The sequence below is a fragment of the Ranitomeya imitator genome, chromosome 3 (assembly GCF_032444005.1).
Source record: "Ranitomeya imitator isolate aRanImi1 chromosome 3, aRanImi1.pri, whole genome shotgun sequence".
NCBI classification, from domain to species: Eukaryota; Metazoa; Chordata; class Amphibia; order Anura; family Dendrobatidae; genus Ranitomeya; species Ranitomeya imitator.
The window spans coordinates 223,359,754-223,382,735 of NC_091284.1; the positions used below are offsets into that span (position 1 = coordinate 223,359,754).

Genomic DNA, 22,982 nt, shown 5'->3' on the forward strand with positions numbered 1-22,982 from the left:
TGGGTGTTATTTTTTTTACAATTTGACTATGGGGTTAGTAATGGTGGTGTCTTATAGATGCCTCTCCATTACTAACCTCTGGGATTCATGCTAGCTGCTAATACAAAGCTGACATCAACTGCAATACTATCACCCACCTGCCAACGCACCAGGGAAAGTGGGAAGGTCGAGGCTAAGTGCCAGAAGTGGCGCGTCTTATGGATTCGCCTTTTCTGGGGCAGCTGAGAGCTGATATTTTTAGTTTGGAATGGGGCCATTATCCATGGCCCCTTCCTAGCCTGTTAATATCAGCCCACAACTGTCTGCCTAGCCTTTGCTGTTATTAATTATAGGGAGACCCCATGTCATTTTTTTGGGGGGTCCCCGGTTTTAATAACCAGGAAAGGTTAAATATATGGCTATGAGCTGATATTAATAGCCTGGCAAGCTCCATGGGTATTAGCCCCTTCCCAGGCTATGAACATCTGTCCCCTTGCCTATGACGGATAATTACATTTTGGGGGGTCCCACAACATTTTTTTCAGAAATTTACCTCGCCGATGTCCACATGGCACCAGAGATCGCAGTATGCGGTCAGTGCCTACGCATACCGCGATCTCCAGCACCACGCTCCTCCATCACCATCCTGTGAATGCTGGATGCATTCTTCTGATTCGGCCACACTGTGCAGGCGCTGTCTACAGAGGATTAGGACAGAATGACTCATCCAGAGTTATATTATAGATATCGCTCTCTCTCTATATATATAGTGAAGAACATTACCTTGGAAAACTATGTGTATATGACATAATTACTCTATGTAAAAGCTCATGTTAAAATCACATTGCAATCAGATCGCATTTGCGTGTAAATCGGATCTGATGCTAGGTGATAAAAATCGCATTGTACTCACATGACAATTGCATGACACTTGTACCACTTTTCAAGAACAATATTGCATTTTTTTACGGTGATGGGTATGAGCTTTAAAGCATAGTTTGGAAATAGTTTGCAATGCATGTCTTTTTTTGCCCAAGCTAGGAATAGATTCCGAAAGAATGGAAGGTAGAAAGGAAATACATAACATCTCCTCCCTTTTGGATCCACTTTTTGTATCACTAAAAAAAACTGCATCAAAAAATGGCATGTGAGATTCCAGTTTTGCTTTTTAATAAATTATACTGCTTGTAAATGATAGCACATAACAAACATGTCATTGTCTTTAATGAAAATAATTGTAAGCAACATGTAAATAATTTATTAATATACTTATTTCGATTTTATCCCCCCCACAAAGCAGAAGCTAGATTTAGGCTACATTCACACATCCATGTAACTTGTTTGTGTTCGTTCTGTCTGTTTTTTAATTGGACAGCACTCCGACTCAGAGTTTCATTGATCCATACACACATTTATTTTAAAATTGCATCCGTGTCTCAGATCACTTCCTATTCTTATCCAAATTGTGGCTCACACTAGACCATTAAAGTCTATGGGGATCCGTATTAAATGGATGAAACATAGAAGACAGTTCCATCTGACTTTCATTCAGTTTTTACTGATCCATTGTTAAGACTCAGTAGATACAAAAAAATTCACACAATGCACCGCCTTCAGTTTTTTTTTCTAAAAGAAGCAGCAATGATGACTCCGGAGAAGAAAAATTTGGCTCATTCAAGCGTCAGTTTCTTGAGTTTCTAGCTGTGTTTTTAAAAAATAAAACTCGTACCCGTTATACTCAATGTAGCGGTTTACATGTCCGTGTATTTTCGTAGAATGGTTGAAGCCAAATTACGGAGATCTGTCCAATTTTGATTTGAGTCATTGATCTCCGTAATTCAAGTCAATGGGTCCATGAAAAGACTTGTACGGTAATCAGAGGCTACCCGCTTCTCGCGATCTGTTTGATATCAAAAGGATCTGAAATCTTCATAATTTTTCAGAGAATAGTTGATGAAACCCTGGCCAAACTCTGATGATAAGAAGTGACACACTGACCAAACTCTATTAAAAAAAACACTGATGAAGCATAGACCGTTTTTTCTGTGCAAAAAAATTACTGACATCTGAATGAGGCCTTGCAACGTGTGAATGCAGCCTAAGTCTATACTTTTGTCACAGTTACATTACAATAAAGTGGACAATGATATTCACAGCTTTTTCAAAATTACCTGTCATATAAAAGAAGCCTCAATTTATACTTCTATATTTCATGGTATAAGTACGGACCGCGGTGCACAGATTAGCAGCGGGTCTCCTGACCTGAACTCAACAGCCTCATATACGAGTCTGCCGTATATCAGTTTGAAGACCCGGGAGGCGATCCAGCACCACGACCCATACTGGGAAAGCAAAATACGGATGCGTGAAACCGGCCTAAAGCACAGACTGCAGTCCGAAAACCCTCTATGCATGTTTTTCCTTACACAGTTTAACATAAGAAGTGTTTTAAAACATTTTATATTTCATGTAATCTGCACATATTTAGCCAAAATTTTCCACAGTTGTTCACTACATTTGTTATATCTTGGAAGTGTCGTTGTATTATTATGTGGTACACAACAAACCATTCTAATTTAATTTGCCAGTAACTTAAGGCCACTTTCACAATGCAGGACCTTCGGCAGTATTTTGCATTAGCATTCGTAAGCCAACACTTGGAACGTAACCGACACCAAGGAGAAGTAGAAGGGATTTGCATTTCTTCTACGTTTCTCAATTCGGGTTTTGGACTACAAATACCAAATACTGACCACTTGAATATGGCATTAGGGTATGATCACACACTGTTCTTGTGAAAATGAGTTTTATTTTTTTTAAATGTTCTAGGTATACTGATTTTCTGATGTAAAATGCATGTGTATATAACAGAAAAACGACGAAAATCATGTTAACAGATTTTAGGGAAATGCTGTCTATCGAAATATCTACACATGTTACTTCCGTAGAACTGCTCTATGGACACGTGTTCATACAGCTGATGTCTAATGTTTAGTGCTTGTATTTTACAAACTAGCAGCAGTTTTGGTTCCAAATTTTATGAAAGTATACAGAAACTGAAAAAACTGAGCATGAAAGGATATCTTGCATGGTACTGTCCTCATGAACTTGAGTGTTTTATGTTACAGCCTGTAGTAAATTGAATTCTTTTTGGTTAAAGTGCCTTTTAAAATCTATTTTTAACCTTGTTTTTTTGTAAGCAAAAACATTATGAATGTCAAGTGTTTTTGATTGCGATTTTACAAGCATTTTTAGTGGCAATGGCATGGTTTCCAATTCATAACATTTGAAACGAAGTTTTTTTTTGCCATTTTTCAAGACCTATAATAAAGCCAATGGGGGAAAAGTCAGAAAAATGCACAAATACAGCATGTTTGAAAAATAAAAGCACAAAAAGCCATCGAAGTGCCAAAATGCATTGTTTGTAGTGTACGCCATATTTTCCTATTGCCTTGTATATAACAACAAGCCACGCTGTTTTGGGTAAGAAAAGTGCATTGAAAACCTCAGAAAAAAATTGCGAAAAACTCTGTGCCAAACCACCTTAAATCTGCAATAGGTTTTATATTTTTGTATAACCCAAATACTACACAAACACAATGTAGAATTATCCAGTATCCAGGATAGAAGAATTTGCTCCATGAAACTGGTTAATACTGAAAAGCACAGATAATTAAGACTTCTAGGTCCATCTCCAGGCTTTGGCTATTTGGTATAATTATTCACCATCACTTATTGGGGATAGGAATTATTACTGCTTAGAAGTCAATACTGTATATAGTCTAGGCAGATAACATCTCAAAAATGTAAAAAGGCACTTCAATTGGATGCGCAGAAACAATGCCGGTAAATCTTGCACCGGCGAGGTCATCATATAATGTAGGCTGCCCTGCACGCTCTACCTTGTCCTGGGCTATATATGTTAGCTGAGTGTATTGTACAAGTAATAATCCATACAGTAAGAAGGAATGTTCACATTCTAACTAAATTGTGATGCGGACCTGGATTTGTAGCAAGACACCTTTCTTTGCACCTTTATCATGCAGAATATATTGTATTTTCTTACACCAAAAGAGACACCGATTTGGTTGGTAGTTAGTGGAGAGGTTAATATCACAAGCTCCGGTGGTCTACAATAGTGCCTCCTCTCTTGGTGATCTAGAGGAAATGTTATTGTCTAGCGGTCTGAGATAGAAGTGGGCACGGCTTTATAACAATGTTATCGTTGGGTGTCATCAGCCCGAACATAGTATTGTATGGGCCTCACCATTACATACACAAATTTGTAAAAATTGTCCAAATTTTACAGTTTATCTCCTAAACGTGGCAGAACTGTTAGAGACCCGTGGAAGCGCAGTGAGAGCGCGAAACGGCCGTCGTCTCCACACTGCTCACAGGAGCTCCTTGTTCACTCTCCCGGCCATGATATTTTTATGAGCATTCAATAAAGTCAAGCTTCAGATCGGTGAGTGCCCTCCTTCCTTTCTTATGCAATGTTAAGTAAGCACAAAAAGCTTTTATTCAGTCCCTGCAGCAACCAAAGTCAGGTTTTACTATGAATTGATCACTTCTGTCATAATGGTCTCACCAATTACTCTGGGACTCATTTAGAGGAACACCTCAAAGTTTGAGAAGCATTGTTCTGGGGATTATAATATCTATTCCTGGTGGTCATGTGTACAACTGGAAGTTTAGATCTGGTGGTTTAGGCTATATTACCAGGTTATGGTGTTATTATTTTGTTACCTGGTGTTCTGCTATAAATATAGGTTTTACACCTGATGGTCTACTGTATATTAGAGAAAAGGGGATCTTATTACATAGTGGTCTAATGGAGGATAAGCAGTTTATACCTGGTGGTCTGGTGGGTCAAATCGCTGGAGCCTGGGAAGGCCAGTAAACCATTTCATCCTGTTAGAAAACTATACAGTGCAATTGAGGAAGAGAGAGAACTGTGTTTGCTGAGAGAGAACTGTGTGGCTTAGTCTTCAAACTAAAAGATATTTTTTCCTGCTAAATATGTATATTATAGTACAAAAAATACAGTAATTGAGAAAGGATGCTATGTAAAATCATTGCTTGCAATTTCTGTTGAGTTGATCATGCATGAACAATGATAATTACCGATTTATTCACATTAACGGGAAACTTTAAAGAGACCCTGCCACTATATTTTTAGTCCTGTTTAAGGACCTAATAATACAAGGACAAGTCCATTCTCCTAACATCTGAAACAATACTGAATTTTCTGTGATCACAGAATTGGGAGGAAGTGTGGGTAGCGCTTCCCTCATGAATACGGTGGACTCCATATTCATTCACAACTTCTATTAGTCTAACAGAACAATATTTTGTGCTGTATGGGCTAATAGAAGAGCCCTTTAACAGAGCAGCTTAGTATAGTGAACGACTTGTTTTAAAAACTATGCTACAATATTGTGAATCATTTTCCATGAGTACATTTGTGAGAGAAATTATGGGAAATGTACTTGTCTATATACCCATTAAAAGTTAATGAGACAAAACAAAAGTATCAGTCTGGATCAGATATTGTCCTGGGCACTGCCAACTGGCTAAAAAGATGGTCATCAATGGTAGGGACTCTAGAAAATGCACAAAGTTGGTGTAACTGAGCTGCAATTCTAATAAGAGACCCACAGCTTATTAGACAATGTTGTTGTGTCATTGATCCCATGGACACGTTATAAGGGGAGGGCACCGCAGATTTTCCAGGTCATCCAGGTTTTGCTTTAGTTTCCAGTGATAATTTGTCACTTCAAGTCCCATAGTGCAGTCACTTGTGGCTTCACATGAAAGTATTGTTGGAATCTTAACATGGCATACCTGATAAAAAAAGAAAAAATAAAAAGTACGAGATGACTAAAGTACCACAAAGCAGGTAAGAGAAAGGTAAGGGAACAAGATATCTGATAATATTTCTATAGTGGTCATGATTTAAAAAAATATTGCTGACAAGCCATATTAGGTACAAAACATAAAAACTCTAATTCTAACTCTAATCCGACTACTCCATAGGAAACACTGCCATTCAGTCAAAATGATTTTCCCATATGTGAGTGAGCACAGACTATGACTTATATGAATTGTACTTTTCAATGGTTTTTGAGGTACATATAATTCAATGATTAACTTTTCTGAAATGGATGGTCCAGCACCTAAAATATATTTTCTAGCTATCTATCCATAAACACTTTTGTGATATCCTTTTTTTTTTACCCAATACTTTTGCCTAGCTACTTAAATTCTAAATGTGATTTTTTTTTATACTGTGCTTCCTGTGACGTTTTGTTTGAGATTAGTGATGGTATAGGAGGCTGGGGCTGCACTCGCTTCTCTGCAGAGTCCGTCACCTCCCCTGGAACAGGACATCACAGGGTGCAGTGCTGCAGCTATTCACTAGTTTGTCGCAATGTCCCCCCCTCTAAGATGTCCTGGCTCCTGGGTGATGAATGCTGTGGCAGATGCGAGTGAAGAGTCTGCATTTTTCTTCTAACTCCACCGTTGCTGTAGCGTCTGTGAAAGAAGACATCATCAGGGGGTGGAGACAGAAGCAGCGAGTGACACCAGCCTCATCCCACGGCTTCTAGCACCACCCTCAAACAAATTGTCATTAGAGGGTGTCACTGGTGTCACTTACGGCTTCAATCATCTCCCCCTGACAATGTTTTATTTTACAGAAGCCATGGTAGAGGCGGAGATAGAAGCAGAGGGCTGGCGCTGCACTCACATCTGCCACAGTATCCATCACCTAGGATCTCTTCAGAGGGGGCAGTGATGCAAGAAGTTAGTGAGTAACTGCAGTGCTGCCCCTGTGACATCCTGTTCCAGGAAGGTCGGCCCTGACAAAATAATAAAGCCTATACTCACCTCTGGTGCCGGCTCCATTTCAGTGGTGTCGGCACTCGCATTCATGGGGCTGTGATGCATGAAATGACATACCATGAACAGCGCCCAATCAGCGCTGGCGTCACTGTCTCATCTTTCGGACAAACTGAACGTGAAGATGAAATCAGCTGCAGCCCTGGCTTCCTCTTCATGTTCAGTTTATACAAAGGCGGAGACAGTGACGCCAGTGCTGATTGGGTGTCGGCGTCATGTGTCACAACGCAGCATTGAGCGCCGGCATGGGAGGTGAGTATAGGCTTTATTATTTTATCGGGGATAAACATTTAGTTTAAGAAGGGGTTGAATTAGTAGTAGAGAATCACTTTAAGTGCTGGACCAACCTTTTAACTTTTTTAAGCGGTTTGAGGGGAGTAAAATAACTGTAATTCCACCATTGTTTTTGAGTTTTTTGCTTCTTTACCATGAAAGTAAAAACAAGTTAAAGCAGTTGACTATAACATACCGTTGGACCACTGTCAGGTCTCCAGCAATCATAGGAAAAGCATAGCAGTAGCCCCTCAATCAGCTAAAATTGAGCAAACAACTTTTGAATGTTTTTTTTTTAACTCTGCATCAAGATTTTACAGCATATAGTACGGTGATCTTTTTCTAAAGCGCCACATCAGAAAAAGTCCCATCAATGGCTGCCATAAAAAACTACCTATCAGCCGTTAATGTTAGGGGGTTTACAATGTGATGGAGTCTAAAGGTACCTTCACACATAACGATATCGTTAACGATATCGTTGCTTTTTGTGACGTAGCAACGTTATCGTTAAGGAAATCGTTATGTGTGACAGCGACCAACGATCAGGCCCCTGCTGGGAGATCGTTGGTCGCTGAAAAAGTCCAGAACTTTATTTCGTCGCTGGATCTCCCGTGGACATCGCTGGATCGGCGTGTGTGACACCGATCCAGCGATGTCTTCACTGGTAACCAGGGTAAACATCGGGTAACTAAGCGCAGGGCCGCGCTTAGTAACCCGATGTTTACCCTAGTTACCAGCGTAAAAGTTAAAAAAAAACAAACACTACATGTCTTTTTTCGGCCTTACTAACTATGTTACTATGTTACTATGTTACTTACCTACCGCTGTCTGTCCCCAGCGCTGTGCTCTGCACTCCTCCTGTACTGGCTGTGAGCGTCGGTCAGCCGGAAAGCAGAGCCGTGACGTCACCGCTCTGCTTTCCGGCCGCTGTGCTCACAGCCAGTACAGGAGTGCAGAGAAGCAGAGCGCCGGGGACAGACAGCGGTAGGTAAGTATGTAGTGTTTTTTTTTTTTTACTTTTACGCTGGTAACCAGGGTAAACATCGGGTTACTAAGCGCGGCCCTGCGCTTAGTAACCCGATGTTTACCCTGGTTACCCGGGGACTTCGGGATCGTTGGTCGCTGGAGAGCTGTCTATGTGACAGCTCTCCAGCGACCAAACAGCGACGCTGCAGCGATCCGGATCGTTGTTGGTATCGCTGCAGCGTCGCTTAATGTGAAGGGGCCTTAAGAGATAATGTTTATCCTTGTGAAGAGTGTCAAGCTGACATAAGGACAATTTATAGACCATACAATGCTCCTCTGGGAATTTAACATTTTGTCATTTTCATTTTTATTATATAAATTAACAGCACGCATCAAATAAGCAACTTTGTAAGATGTCTTATCAAAGAAATTAGATTTTTTATTCTTCGGTATTGATCTTTCACTCTCAATTCTTGGGTAAACTCTGTATTCAATAAATTCCCCATTACTCGGAGAGGATATGGCTATGATTGGGGCTTTTAACCTTCGTCAGGCTGCATAATCTTACAACGTTAACAGGCTGCAGAGGTACAATTGTACCTTCATATATATTTTATTGAAATTTGGCCAATATATTCTGGACCAAAACTGCAGAGATGTCACGAAATTTCAGCCCTCTACGGCTTTTAGAAAAAAAAAATTGTTGCGATTTTAAAACGGAATAGTTACAATTGTGCCTACTCAGCCGGACGAAGGTTGAAATGTTATGAACTGGACAGAGGTGGGAAAGGAAGAAGCTCGAGGCAGATACAGATATTCTACTGCAGGTTCTCCCGAAATAACAGTTACAGAGCACCAACTGCCATCTCCTATCCTAGTCATGGAAAAGTCTGTATTCACTGAATATAGATTTTACCTGTGAATTTTGAGAAGCAAAGAGCAGTCAAGTGAGAGAAAAAAGCAGATTTCTCTAATAAGATATTACAAAACTTCTAATCTTCATGTGGACTATTAGTTTATGAAAAAAATAAAATGACGGTTCCTCTTTAAATATGCAAGTGGAACGTAGCAATGTGAAATGTTAATATTAACCTTTTAACAAGCCTTATCACGGGACATAGAATAAAAAGCCAAATCAGAATCTGATCGGCAGACAAGTGTTTCGGGCTGTTTACCCCTCATCAGTGCAAAGCTGGAGGTTTAATTCAGCTCTTTCTCTCAGCCAAATCAGACCTTTGTTTTATATTGATGAGGGGCAAACATCCCAAAATAGTTGTCTGCAGAAGAGCTTCTGATTAGGCTTCCTATTCTACGTCATGTGGAAAGTCCCATTAAAGGGTTGATCGTGACATTTAGAATTGCTACATCCAAGGGACACAAGAGGTCCAGCCCTCTTCTCTGAAGAGGTCATTTACAATCCTATGTCAGACTTGTAGCCTATGTATCTTCTTACACAAGTATCTCACTAATTGTTTATTTTCCCTTTCAAAGAACAAAAAGACTAGGGGATAAATAGCATCACGACTATGAGGAATCCATTTTTTGGATGGACACCTGCAAATCATGATGTAGCTCATTCATTTTCGTAAGGTTTCCGCAAGAGTTTCTGCATTTTTGAGGACAAGTATGATGTTGCAGATTGTGTGAAGCTAGCTATAAAAAATATCAGAAACCTTAAAACAAACCAATAATGGAAATGTGGGCAGAGTTACCTTGTGTAAACAGGGAATATGCTGCCAACGTGATGTTGTTTACATGGACATCAGATGTTGGCGCGTGTAAACAGGTTAGTTAACATGGAAAAAGTGATCAGTCCAAATAGAGCTTTAGTTTGCACTTACTAAGCGCATGGTGTAAATTTCAAGAAGCACAAAATGATTAAGCATGTCTTTTGTTTTTAGGTTCATATATTACTATACATGTAATTTGAAGGATATGTGTCCAATTGCATTGTTTAAGTAGTAGCATAAAGAAAACCCAGACTATTTGGTACTGTTTGTTCATTGGCAATCATTTTCTTGCCCGTGTTCATGTAATACCAGATTTGGACACCAGAGATCATGCAAATTCCATTTCACATACAGTACCTCCCAAGCTGTTCTACCTTCAATGAGACACTTACTGTGCAAAGTTAAAGTCAATGTCTGAAAATCTGTGCTGAATGAGAGCCCAAAGACCCCAGAAGAAGTGTGACGCCTGGAAAAAAAAAGTAGTGGTTACAAATGTGACCGAAGCCTTAAAGCAGTTTCCCATCTAGACATTTATGGTAAGGTTAGAGCTATATAATAGCAGAAACCTACTGACGCAACAGCTATCCATGGTAGGCATATACATGTCTGTTCTAATTACAAGTATCGTGACTTGTACAAGCTAAGTAATCTACTGTATATAACCAAACCAAGTACATAACTATAAATAAATTACGTATTTAGCCTATGGATAAATCTGAATGCAGTTGAAATCATTACTTTGTCCACTATAGGAATATCAAGTGGATAAAGCGAGCCTGTAACTAGAGTCATGCTACCCGATCCATAGTGTGTCTCTCACTGAAATACTGTAGCATTTCAGAGAAAACAGAATTTGAGAAGCTGGTGGTGGACTTCAGGGAGAGATCTGAAAAGTCTGATGATGTCCACGGGTGGCTTCTCCTCACCCCACTCTGATTGACAGGTAGTTCACCATGTACAAACATGGGAGAGACCTGTCAATCACTTGGAGTGGGACAAGGCAGACTATTCACGTCTCCTTATACCGGTAGTCCTCGACTTACGCCATTGATCCGTTCTTATGCGGCGTTGTAAACCGAATTTCGATGTAAGTCGGACCATACATTCATACAGTACTGTACCATAATAACAGTACAGTACTGCAAACACTTTGCCTATCCAAACACCTATCCTAACACATAATTAGGGTGTTATGGCGTGCAGGAGACTCGTTTTCCTCATGTAACCGGGTACAGTGTACAGTACTGGACTCTATTCTTCCGATGCTGCACGTAGTTGCATGTAGTTCGACTTACGACGCAAAACCGTGTAAGTCGGAATGAGGCGTCGTATAAAGCGTTGTAACCACGAAACGATGTAACTCGAGACCGTTGTAACCCGAGGACTAACTGTAATCCCCAGGCAGCTCTTAAAACTAGGTTTCCTCTGAAAGCCTGTGGCGTTTCAAAGTAAAACATATTTGGCTTATAGCACAGCCAGGCTCTGATTCATGCTACCTGTGTTTTGGACAGCATGAACCCAATGACAGGATCCCTTTATTGAATCTGTAAAGATTTTGAGGGCTAAAGATTTAAAAACGTACAGATTTCTGTTTTCTCTTTGTGTCAACCTAATTACATCGCCAACTACTCTATGTATACGTAGTGTGACTAATACAAAGTCTTATTTATACAAGTCGTGTCTCAATTTTTTTCCTTACAGTGTTTATTTTTAATTTAATTAATTGGACTTTTAGGCATGCAAAGATACCAATTGTTTTTTTATGAATGTAAATTTGTTTGATTGCCTAGTCAATATATTGCAGTACTTTGGTACTGCTGTATATGGTGAAATTAATGCTCTCATATGAAGCCCAGTATGTGGCAATGGCGAGGTCCTTCATCAGGTTCCCACCTGCCATCGTAGCCCATGAAACCAATAGGCACATAACAAGCCCCCTCACTTTTCACTCCTGGGATTTAACCATTGGATGCCGTTATCTGATATTGAGGCAACAACTACGGTAAGTGGCCACTGCTGTTAGAAGTAGACTACGATCCCATGATGAGCATTTGGTGAGTTTTTGAAGTTACAGATTTTCTGCAGTATTTCTGTACACTTTAGGTAAATTACGTTACCTGCATTTTTTTACTGTGATTTTCTTTTACACGCGTCTTTACCACATTTTTTTAATCAGTGTGTTTTGTCTCTTTATGGTATGTCATGTTTTAAATTAAGTTTCTTTTGTTGTTTTTAATACTTCCTAATATTTTGCTTTGACAAAACTTTACTGATACAGTCATGTGCGGATTACATGCATTTTTAGTTTGTTTCCGTGATGGAGAAGCAATGAAAATGAATGTGCTTTTATAACCTGCAACTTTTCCGCACCTAATACACTCCTATGGGAATTATTTTCATGTAAAACTCCATTTCTCTTGCAGGTCTCAAAAATGCACCGAAGATCATTTTACATAGTGTAAGACAAAGCACAGTGGGTATGAGATGTCCACAAATCCCATCCACTTCGATAGAACTGTAATAAACAGTATTTTTTATGCAGAGCAAATGAGCAGCATTAAAAACTCCCCACAAAGTCACTGCGGGAACTTAATGGGAACCAGTCACCTCATTTTTCGCATATATAAGCTGCGGCCACCACCATTAGGGGCTTATCTACAACATTCTGTAATGTTGCAGATAAGCCCCAGATGTATCCTGAAAGATGAGAAAACCAAGTTATATTACACTCACCCGGGGGGGTTGGGGTCTGGGTCCGGCGCCTCCCATCTTCATGCGATGACGTCCTCTTCCTTGCATCTTGTGGCCTCTCTGACCTTTTCCGGCGTCTGCAGTACAGTACTGCACTGCACTGCAGTACTTTGCTCTGCGACAGAAGCAAGGAGGATGATGACATCGTATGTAATTGAGAGGCGCTGGACCCGGATCTGCGACTCCCAACGGACCCGAACCGCACCGGGACCGCCCCTGGATGAGTATAATCTAACTTGGGGGGGGCTTATCTACAGCATTACAGAAAGCTGTAGATAAGCCCCTAATGGCGGTGGCAGCAGCTTATATGTGAAAAACGAGGTGACAGATTCCTTTTAACCTAACATGACATCTGCCCTGCATGTAGCGGGCTCCGTTCCTGAGCGGTAATCCTTAGAAGTCATATGAAGCTCTTTTTTAGTGTTTTTTTAAAATAAAAGTTTAAGTATTATTTATCGATATTGCTATTTTATTAGATAATACTTTTTTTTTTTTTTTAGAGTGTTAGGATGTTTAGAATAAGTTATAATGTTTCCAATCTATTACAGAATAATGTTGGTTCTACCTTGAGTTACTCAACATAAGTGATATATTCGAAGTGGAAGCACGCAAAATAGAAGTCAATACAATGTTGCACCCAGAATCGACTCACCAGTACAAACTGATTAACTTGAATACAAAGATCGTCCACCTCTTTGTCTTGTGGCTCTTCCTTTTCTCCTCTCAGCCTCTTGCAGGCAACCAAGTAATGCCGCAACCAGTCTAGTTGAGTCTTTCTGTCAGGAAACAATCGATAATCTGGCTCACTGACTCCTAGAAAAGAAGTGTAAACCATTACCTTTCACATGTGTTAATACTGATGCCTTCAGCATTGCACAGTTTCAAAGACTAGAGTTCTAGAAATACTGGCAATAACTTGCTGGTATTTTATTTCTGTAACCCCTTTCTGACATATTATGTATGTCACAGGCTGGGTACCGGTGTATGGAACAGCTTAAGAGCTCTGCCCTTCCCATACCAGTAAGAGCTGGCTAGTTTACAAAACTTACATCTTCCCGTCACAGCAGCGGCTGGCGCAAAGCTCTGATTTATGCCGTTAAATTGGAATCTGTCTGTAGGATCATCCCTCCTAAGCAGTCTATATGGGTATGAATATCATAGAAAGTTGAATTAAACGATACCTTGGTATCTGTGAACCAATGACTTTTTCCAGAAAAATCCAATTTTTTTTAACCCCTTCACAGCCTATTTTAATTTTTTCCATTTCCATTTTTTCCTCCCCTTCTTCCCAGAGCCATAACTCTTAATTTCTGTCCACATGGACATATGAGGGCTTGATTTTGCAAAACGAGTTGTACTTTCGAATGGCACCAATCAATTTACCATATAGTGTACTCGAAAATGGGAAAAAAAATTCCAAGTGCGGTGAAATTGTGAAAAAAAAAACACAATTCTGACAATCGGAATTGTTTTTGCGGTGTACATTTTGCAGTAAAAAGGACTATGCAATATGATTCTCCTCATCAATACGATTACGGCAATACCAAACATGTCCAGTTTTTTTTATTATGGCCCAGACCTGCAGCTCCACCCGTGATTGTTAGTGGCAGGTCCTGGCTGTAACACACAGCCATCGCCTGCAGGGTATGGGGCGAGCTCGCGCTTTGAGCCTGCCCCATACACCCGATTCCAACTTGCGCCTTATATATACAGCACATATCATGAAAGGATTAATATGTAAACGAGCTGTTAAAATCTTTGAGATGGACACTGATATACATGAGAATCTCCCGCCAGAGCTTATTATAAATGAAAGGGGTCATTAACAGTGTGAGACATGTAATGACTGACAGTCTGCTCTCATAATCTCACTGCAGAGCTGTGTGTGATTATAACTCATACAGTACGATAGTGCTGAATAGTCTTAATAAATCGGGCCACAGTGGTTTTGTTCAATCCATGTTCAACAAGGTAGGTTACATTTCAAAGATTAGTTTTTACTGAGTTTTTGACACTTTTTATTTTCGCAGTTAAAAAAACAGCATCTTACAGTTCCAGCACAGTGGATCAGATTTATAGAAATCTCTTGTCAACTGTGCTTTTGTTTTTTTACGTAGTGTAAACTGACCTGCGGTGCGTGTTTGAAATACGCTACATGTCAATTTCTCTTGAGGGTACGCTGAGTTTTATGTGTTGATTTCCCCAATTGAATTGCATTAGAGAATCCACAGGTAAAAAAAGGATTTTTTTTTTGTGTCTGCTGCGAAAATGCATTAAAAACACATGTAATCCGCACGTGACTAGTAAAGTTTTGTCAAAGACAAATAACAGAAAGTATCAAAAATAAATCAGCTTTATGTAAAATAGTCAAAAAACACGAAAAAATGCATATAAAAAATGCAAGTAAGTAAATTTACTCAATAGGTGCAGAAATGCTGCAGAAGAAAACCTCACCACATACTCATAGTGGGAATGTAGCCTTAAACTTTTTTACGTTTTACCCAAGTTGTAGAAAAAGATCATAACGATCCCAGGTAGGCCAATTGTGTCATATTTGATGGTGGTAAACTATGAGATCTCACCAGCAATGCATAAAACAGACTAGTAATCTAGAAATAAGGAACAACACAGCAGAAATAATAACAATAAAATATAACTATTACCTGTGTGAATATTTTTCTGCTCAATGATGACAGAAGTATGCTAGGAGTGATACCTTTATTGGCTAACCAGAAAATAATATGTTTGCAAGCTTTCAGAGCACAGTGGCTCCTTCTTCAGGCAAGATTACAAATAGAATCTATTTGTAATCTTGCCTGAAGAAGGAGCCACTGTGCTCTGAAAGCTTGCAAACATATTATTTTCTGGTTAGCCAATAAAGGTATCACTCCTAGCATACTTCTGTCATCATTGGGCAGAAAAATATTCACATCGATTTTTCTGGCTAACATGGTACCACAATACAATTTGTTATTGTACATCAACTATTACCTGCAAATTCATTAAAATGATTAGCAATGTCGTAAGCCTGGTAATTGAATCCAGCATATTCATAATCAATAAACCGGACGTGACCTGTCAGGAAACAAAATGGGTGTTAGCAAACATTGGTGAACTCATTTTATGAAAACACTTGTAACCCCCTTCAGTGGTCTTACCTTCTTCTTCATTGTAGATGACATTCTTACATAGTAAGTCATTATGACAAAAAACAATAGGGGACTCAAGAGATGGCAAGTACTTCTGCAGCCAGGTAAGTTCTTCCTCCAACACCTTCATGCTGGGAATCCCTGCTTGTAACCTATAGATAAGTAGCGTACATGAATAAAGGTTGTGTAGAAGTATAGAGATCTCAATATACAACCCGAGTGAAAAAAAAAGTCACATGTGAGGTGTACAGACCATCGTCAGCCATGTGAACAACGGCTGAGAACAATTTTGGCTTCAAGTAGTTTTTATATACACAGAATATAGGGAACAGAAATGGAAAATAATGTACCCCTGCATAATAATAAGTAATAATGGCCTGCTAGATGAGTGACAGCTGTACTACATAGTAGTGCTTCACCGGGGGAAGCAATGATTTCCTGCCATGAGGTCTTTCATCTATCGTTCATGGGAGTGGTAGGGCTCAATTTCATATGAGTCCATAACTGATCACTGACCAATGCAAGTCAGTATGTCGGTTCACAAGAATGTTTTTACATATAGACCGATTATCCGCATTGGTGATGAGTGAATGTGCTCGGATAAGGTGTTATTCCAGAATGCTCGGGTGCTATGTTCGAGTCCTGCTCCTGCATGTCTCGTGGCTGTTCAACAGGCAATCCCTTTGTGTGTTGCAGCTGGCGAAAAGCCTCGAGACATGCAGGCACGGAGGCTCGAACATACTTATCAAGTCTCTCTTAGACCCCAATCATGCACGGATAACGCCTTATCGTTCATCACTAGTCTGCATGTAAAAAATTGCAGCATGCACTTTAATCTGTATTCTGGATCAGCCGCATCCATTAATAGCCAGTGGGTTTGTCTAAAACGGATCCCATATAGATTACTATCTGAATGTCTTTCATTTTTCACGGATCTATTACAATTATAAATGGGAACATTTATAAGTATTCTGAAGGCCATACCTAGTTATCATATTTGAGGACATATTTTGGTGTTATTAGTTATAAATGGGAAACTGTAATTGATCTTAAAGAATTTAATCAATTAAGAAATACTTAAGTAAAAAACGGATGCCATACGGATGTACAAAGTGAATATATGGATTATACATATGACCATACGGATGAAAAATATCTTTTTGTGTGAATTGCGGATGATTTTTCATACACTGATGTGCATCAATCCATCCATGGATTCAGACATCTATGAAGCAGACAGACAACGATGTTAATGCATGGTTTTCTGTGTCCTGCTGCATTGGGGTAAGGTCACTTGGTGTGTGCATGATGTCAGTGATGGTAATGCTTGGTTTTGGGGAGGAAAACTGAATTGTAGTAAGGCCATATAGTTGCAAGGTGCGTGCATGATACCATCGATGTTAATGAGTGGTCTTGTGGGTAAAGCTACAATGGAGTAAGGTCACAAATTGCGGGTCTGATACCATTACTGCTAATGAGTGGTTTTGTGGGTAAAACTGCAATGGGGAAGGATCCCATAGCCACAAGGTGCGGGCATTATGCTGATGTGTCCTGACAGTCACAGCTGTCAAATAGATTGTAGAGAAATTGGTGCAAATGTATTACTTATTGTAGTTGGTCACACAGTCATGAGGAACAGGAGATCTGATGGATCCTCTTTAAAGAGGTATTCCTATTTTACTATGTTATGATATCCAGTTAGGATTTTGTCATTTATATTATAATCATGGGGGACGATTCCAAAGGGATCAGGGTGCCTGTGACTCTTTTTTGCCCAACAGCGGGAATGGGGTTGAGAAAAGCTGTAAAGCAGCCTCGGAATTTAATCTTGCACGGTCATCTCTTAGCGCTGAAGATCAGTGGGGGTCCCGACAGACAGACTGCCACAGATCACGAAAATCTGACATATCCTCAGACATGCCATCACTGCTATTTTTTAAATAAGACAAATGACCATTGAATTCATATGGTTAACCCCAACTAGTGCTATTGTATCTTTTTATGGCTTTTTTGCACATCATTCTCTGTAAACTCTTGGCAGATTGATGGGAGAAAAATACTGAATATCAGCAGTTTTAGACCTTCAAAGTAAACCTCAGTCTTACCAATATGTTATCCCATATGTTAGCCTATCCCAGCTCTATTCTGGAGTAATTACTGATAATGACATAAGATCACTGACGGGAGAGAATTTTCTGTATTCACACAGGGTCATATTCTGTGAACTCCCTTATTATTTTCCCATGTTCTGTATGCAGCCATACCTGTCCTCAGGTCCTTCTTCAGTATGCAGGATTGATAGATACTTGTTCAGTTTCTGCCACAGAGATGCCCTTGGAAGGCGGCCATTCTGGGCTGGGATACAGTGATATTTAGCCATTTCAAGTGCAATCAAGCTGTAAAAAAATGAGAATCCAATCTTAGATAACAGATAATTAGGTACAGCTACTATGTGATTTTAATGGATTCAAGTAATAGTGCTATATGTAATAAATATCCAATCATATATCAGGGTCAGGTCACACAGCTCGGGCACAAATTAAGAGACCACTGCAAAATGTTGTTTGTCTGATTTTTCTCTTTATATTTATATTTTTTAGTAAAATGTAAATTGTTCTTTTAGTCTATAAACTTCTGACAACGTCTCCGAATTACCAAGCAATACACTTTGTATTTTTTTTTTCTGACAAAGAAAAATGGTCAAAATAAAAAAAAACAAAACAGGGTTTTCAGACCTCAAATAATGCAAAGAAAACAAGTTCATAATCATTTATAAACAACAATACTAATGATTTAACTCAGGAAGAGTTCAGAAATCAATATTTTGTGGAATAACCATGATTTTTAATCACAGCTGTCATGCGTCTTGGCATGCTTTCCACCAGTCTTTCACACTGCTTCTGGTGCAAAAACTTAAGCAGTTCTCCTTTGTTTGATGGCTTGTGACTATCCATCATCCTCTTGATTACATTCCAGAGGTTTTCAATGGGGTCCAGGTCTGGAGATTGGGCTGCCCATGACAGGGTTTTGATGTGGTGGTCTCTTCATTTTTGCCAGAGCTGTATACTCGTAAGGTGCGGACATGATACCAACATGTCCAGACAGTCGCAGCAGCTGTCATATGGATGTAGGTAAGAGATGTACATTGATACAAGTATGGATAGATATTTAGGTAACGCTGATGCTCAGTAAAATAGTGTATAGCAATATTACATCATCGATTTGCCCTTACTATGGTTTGTGTAGGAGACTCTCTTGTGCACACAGTCAAGTGCAGAGAGGGTGTGCAAAGGAACATGGCGTCCATCAAGTTCAAAATGTCTAAGAAGGGCCTCCCCACGCTACCCAAAAAGTTGATGTTGGGGGAGATAGGGGTGGGCAAGTTGAATTTTAATGCCCAATTCTTTTAATCTCTAGGAGATAAGCTGCCACCATGGCTTTCTCCGCTCTGTGAACACTTGACTGAGCTGAACGTTTTTCTGCATTGTCAGCCAACAGCTATAGTATAGGTAATGCCAGACTCTGGCACTCCAGATCCATGGACAAAAAGACTGCCAGGGGCAACCATGAAGAATCTGATTTCCCATTCCTTCACTTCAAAAGGTCAAGGACCGAGGGACTAACAAGTCTTAGCTGTGGATAAATATGATAAATTTACAATTACAAGTGAAAGGCAGTGACAGATAAAATGTTATGTGTCACTTATAGGATATTTCTAAATAGAGATGAGATAAAATCTTTACAACATTATATGACGTGCTGTAAAGTTTTAGGGCTGCTGCCCACATCCACTCATTTATCTGAACCATGAAAGATTGCTTGTATGCAGCACATCATCTTGTGAACATGCTCATCTGCCAATGGCTTCTGATGGAAATGGTACCAGCAGAGGAAAGACATGTTATAGCCTCAATCTGGGCAATTTACCCACGTAAAGCGACCCTTACTGCGGAGGTCACCAGAGCGAATGATTTTGTGCTTGTTTGCATTTTACAGGCATCAGTCTATCAGATTTTCCAATGTGAGGGTGGTACACGCTGCGTCTGGCTGCAACTCAATACACTATTATGCCCAATGGCACCAAGATTTTCAAGCCTAATCGTGTGGCTACTGGGCATCACAATGGGGCGCTGCTTCTGATGACTGCAACCAGTTGCAGAATGTGCTCTCATCGTTATACACAGAAAGATTAACCATAATATAACAAAAAAGTGCTGCAATTATCTAATATACTTCTTGTTTCTATTCTCACATGTTTAGTTTTGCTGCAGATGATGAAGGAATATTCCCATTTATATCCAGTGGTTGAAAACTTATCATGAACATATCCAATTGACACTGATAGCTTAGTAAGTCCTGCCTGATATGTGATGTTCATGTGTATGTCAGACCTCGGGTAAGAGTGTATGAACTGGGCTCCATACATGTCAAGGTGCCACCATTAAAAAGGAGATATCTGGGACTATATAAAAAAAAACTAAAAATGTACCTAAATACTAACAGCCAGGTAATTACAACTTACGGTATATATATATATATATGTATATATATATATATATATATATATATATATATATATATATATATGTATATATATACATATATATATATATATATATATATATATATATATATATATATATATATATATACACACTGCTCAAAAAAATAGAGGGAACACTTAAACAACAGAATATAACTTCAAGTAAAACAAACTTCTGTGAAATCAAACTGTCCACTTAGGAAGCAACACTGACAATCAATTTCACATGCTGTTGTGCAAATGGAATAGACAACAGATGGAAATTATTAGCAATTATCAAGACACACTCAATAAAGGAGTGGTTCTGCAGGTAGGGACCACAGACCACATCTCGGTACCAATGCTTTCTGGCTGATGTTTTGGTCACTTTTGAATGTTTGTTGTGCTTTCACACTCGTGGTAGCATGAGACGGACTCTACAACCCACACAAGTGGCTCAGGTAGTGCAGCTCATCCAGGATGGCACATCAATGTGAGCTGTGGCAAGAAGGTTTGCTGTGTCTGTCAGCATAGTGTCCAGAGGCTGGAGGTGCTATCAGGAGACAGGCCAGTACACCAGGAGATGTGGAGGGGGCCAAAGGAGGGCAACAACCCAGCAGCAGGGTTGTGTGTGCACAAATGGTTAGAAACTGACTCCATGAGGATGGTCTGTGTGCCCAGCGTCCACAGATGGGGGTTGTGCTTACAGCCCAACACCGTGCAGGACGCTTGGCATTTGCCACAGAACACCAGGATTGGCAAATTCGCCACTGGCGCCCTGTGCTGTTTACAGATGAAAGCAGGTTCACACTGAGCACATGTGACAGAGACTGGAGACGCCGTGGAGAGCAATCTGCTGTCTGCAACATCCGTCAGCATGACCGGTTTGGCAGTGGGCCAGTAATGGTGGGCCGCACAGCCCTCCATGTGCTCGCCGGAGGTAGCCTGACTGCCATTAGGTACCGAGATGAGATCCTCAGACCACTTGTGAAGCCATATGCTGGTGCGGTTGGCCCTGGGTTCCACCTAATGCAGGACAATGCCAGACCTCATGCGTGGCTGGAGTGTGTCAGCAGTTCCTGCAAGATGAAGGCATTGAAGCTATGGACTGGCCCGCCCGTTCCCCAGACCTGAATCCTATTGAACATATCTGTGACATCATGTCTCGCACCATCCACCAAAGTCACGTTGCACCACAGACTCTCCAGGAGTTGGCGGATGCTTTAGTCCAGGTCTTGGAGGAGATCCCTCAGGAGACCATCCGCCGCCTCATCAGGAGCATGCCCAGGCATTATAGGGAGGTCATACAGGCACGTGGAGGCCACACATCATTTCCTTGTCTTGAGGCATTTCCACTGAAGTTGGATCAACCTGTAACTTCATTTTCCACTTTGATTTTGAGCATCATTCCAACTGCAGACCTCCGTGGGATATTAGTTGTGACTTATGTTGATCATTTTTATGTTTTATTATTCTCAACACATTCCAATATGTAATGACTAAAGACTTACAACTGCAATATTTAATTCAGTGATATCTAGGATGTGGGATTTTAGTGTTCCCTTTATTTTTTTGAGCAGTGTATATACAGTGGGGCAAAAAAGTATTTAGTCAGTCAGCAATAGTGCAAGTTCCACCACTTAAAAAGATGAGAGGCGTCTGTAATTTACATCATAGGTAGACCTCAACTATGGGAGACAAACTGAGAAAAAAAATCCAGAAAATCACATTGTCTGTTTTTTTAACATTTTTTTTGCATATTATGGTGGAAAATAAGTATTTGGTCAGAAACAAACAATCAAGATTTCTGGCTCTCACAGACCTGTAGCTTCTTCTTTAAGAGTCTCCTCTTTCCTCCACTCATTACCTGTATTAATGGCACCTGTTTAAACTTGTTATCAGTATAAAAAGACACCTGTGCACACCCTCAAACAGTCTGACTCCAAACTCCACTATGGTGAAGACCAAAGAGCTGTCAAAGGACACCATAAACAAAATTGTAGCCCTGCACCAGGCTGGGAAGACTGAATCTGCAATAGCCAACCAGCTTGGAGTGAATAAATCAACAGTGGGAGCAATAATTAGAAAATGGAAGACATACAAGACCACTGATAATCTCCCTCGATCTGGGGCTCCACGCAAAATCCCACCCCGTGGGGTCAGAATGATCACAAGAACGGTGAGCAAAAATCCCAGAACCACGCGGGGGGACCTAGTGAATGAACTGCAGAGAGCTGGAACCAATGTAACAAGGCCTACCATGAGTAACACACTACGCCACCATGGACTCAGATCCTGCAGTGCCAGACGTGTCCCACTGCTTAAGCCAGTACATGTCCGGGCCCGTCTGAAGTTTGCTAGAGAGCATTTGGATGATCCAGAGGAGTTTTGGGAGAATGTCCTATGGCCTGATGAAACCAAACTGGAACTGTTTGGTAGAAACACAACTTGTCGTGTTTGGAGGAAAAAGAATACTGAGTTGCATCCATCAAACACCATACCTACTGTAAAGCATGGTGGTGGAAACATCATGCTTTGGGGCTGTTTCTCTGCAAAGGGGCCAGGACGACTGATCCGGGTACATGAAAGAATGAATGGGGCCATGTATCGTGAGATTTTGAGTGCAAACCTCCTTCCATCAGCAAGGGCATTGAAGATGAAACGTGGCTGGGTCTTTCAACATGACAATGATCCAAAGCACACCGCCAGGGC

General features: G+C 40.2%; 1 protein-coding gene across 1 annotated transcript in view; it reads right to left on the bottom strand.

Annotated features, from left to right (window-relative positions):
• Positions 1 to 1,127: 1,127 nt before the first annotated feature.
• ETNK2 (ethanolamine kinase 2) overlaps positions 1,128 to 22,982 on the bottom strand; it is a 91,322-nt gene continuing 69,467 nt past the window's right edge. Inside the window, exons 3-8 of the mRNA XM_069756178.1 lie at positions 18,013 to 18,144; positions 15,758 to 15,900; positions 15,591 to 15,674; positions 13,252 to 13,412; positions 10,241 to 10,314; positions 1,128 to 5,823 (exon numbers count right to left, since the gene is read on the bottom strand). Of these exons, the coding sequence (XP_069612279.1) occupies positions 5,751 to 5,823; positions 10,241 to 10,314; positions 13,252 to 13,412; positions 15,591 to 15,674; positions 15,758 to 15,900; positions 18,013 to 18,144 (667 nt within the window). The 3' untranslated portion in view covers positions 1,128 to 5,750. The remainder of the gene's footprint in view (positions 5,824 to 10,240; positions 10,315 to 13,251; positions 13,413 to 15,590; positions 15,675 to 15,757; positions 15,901 to 18,012; positions 18,145 to 22,982) is intronic.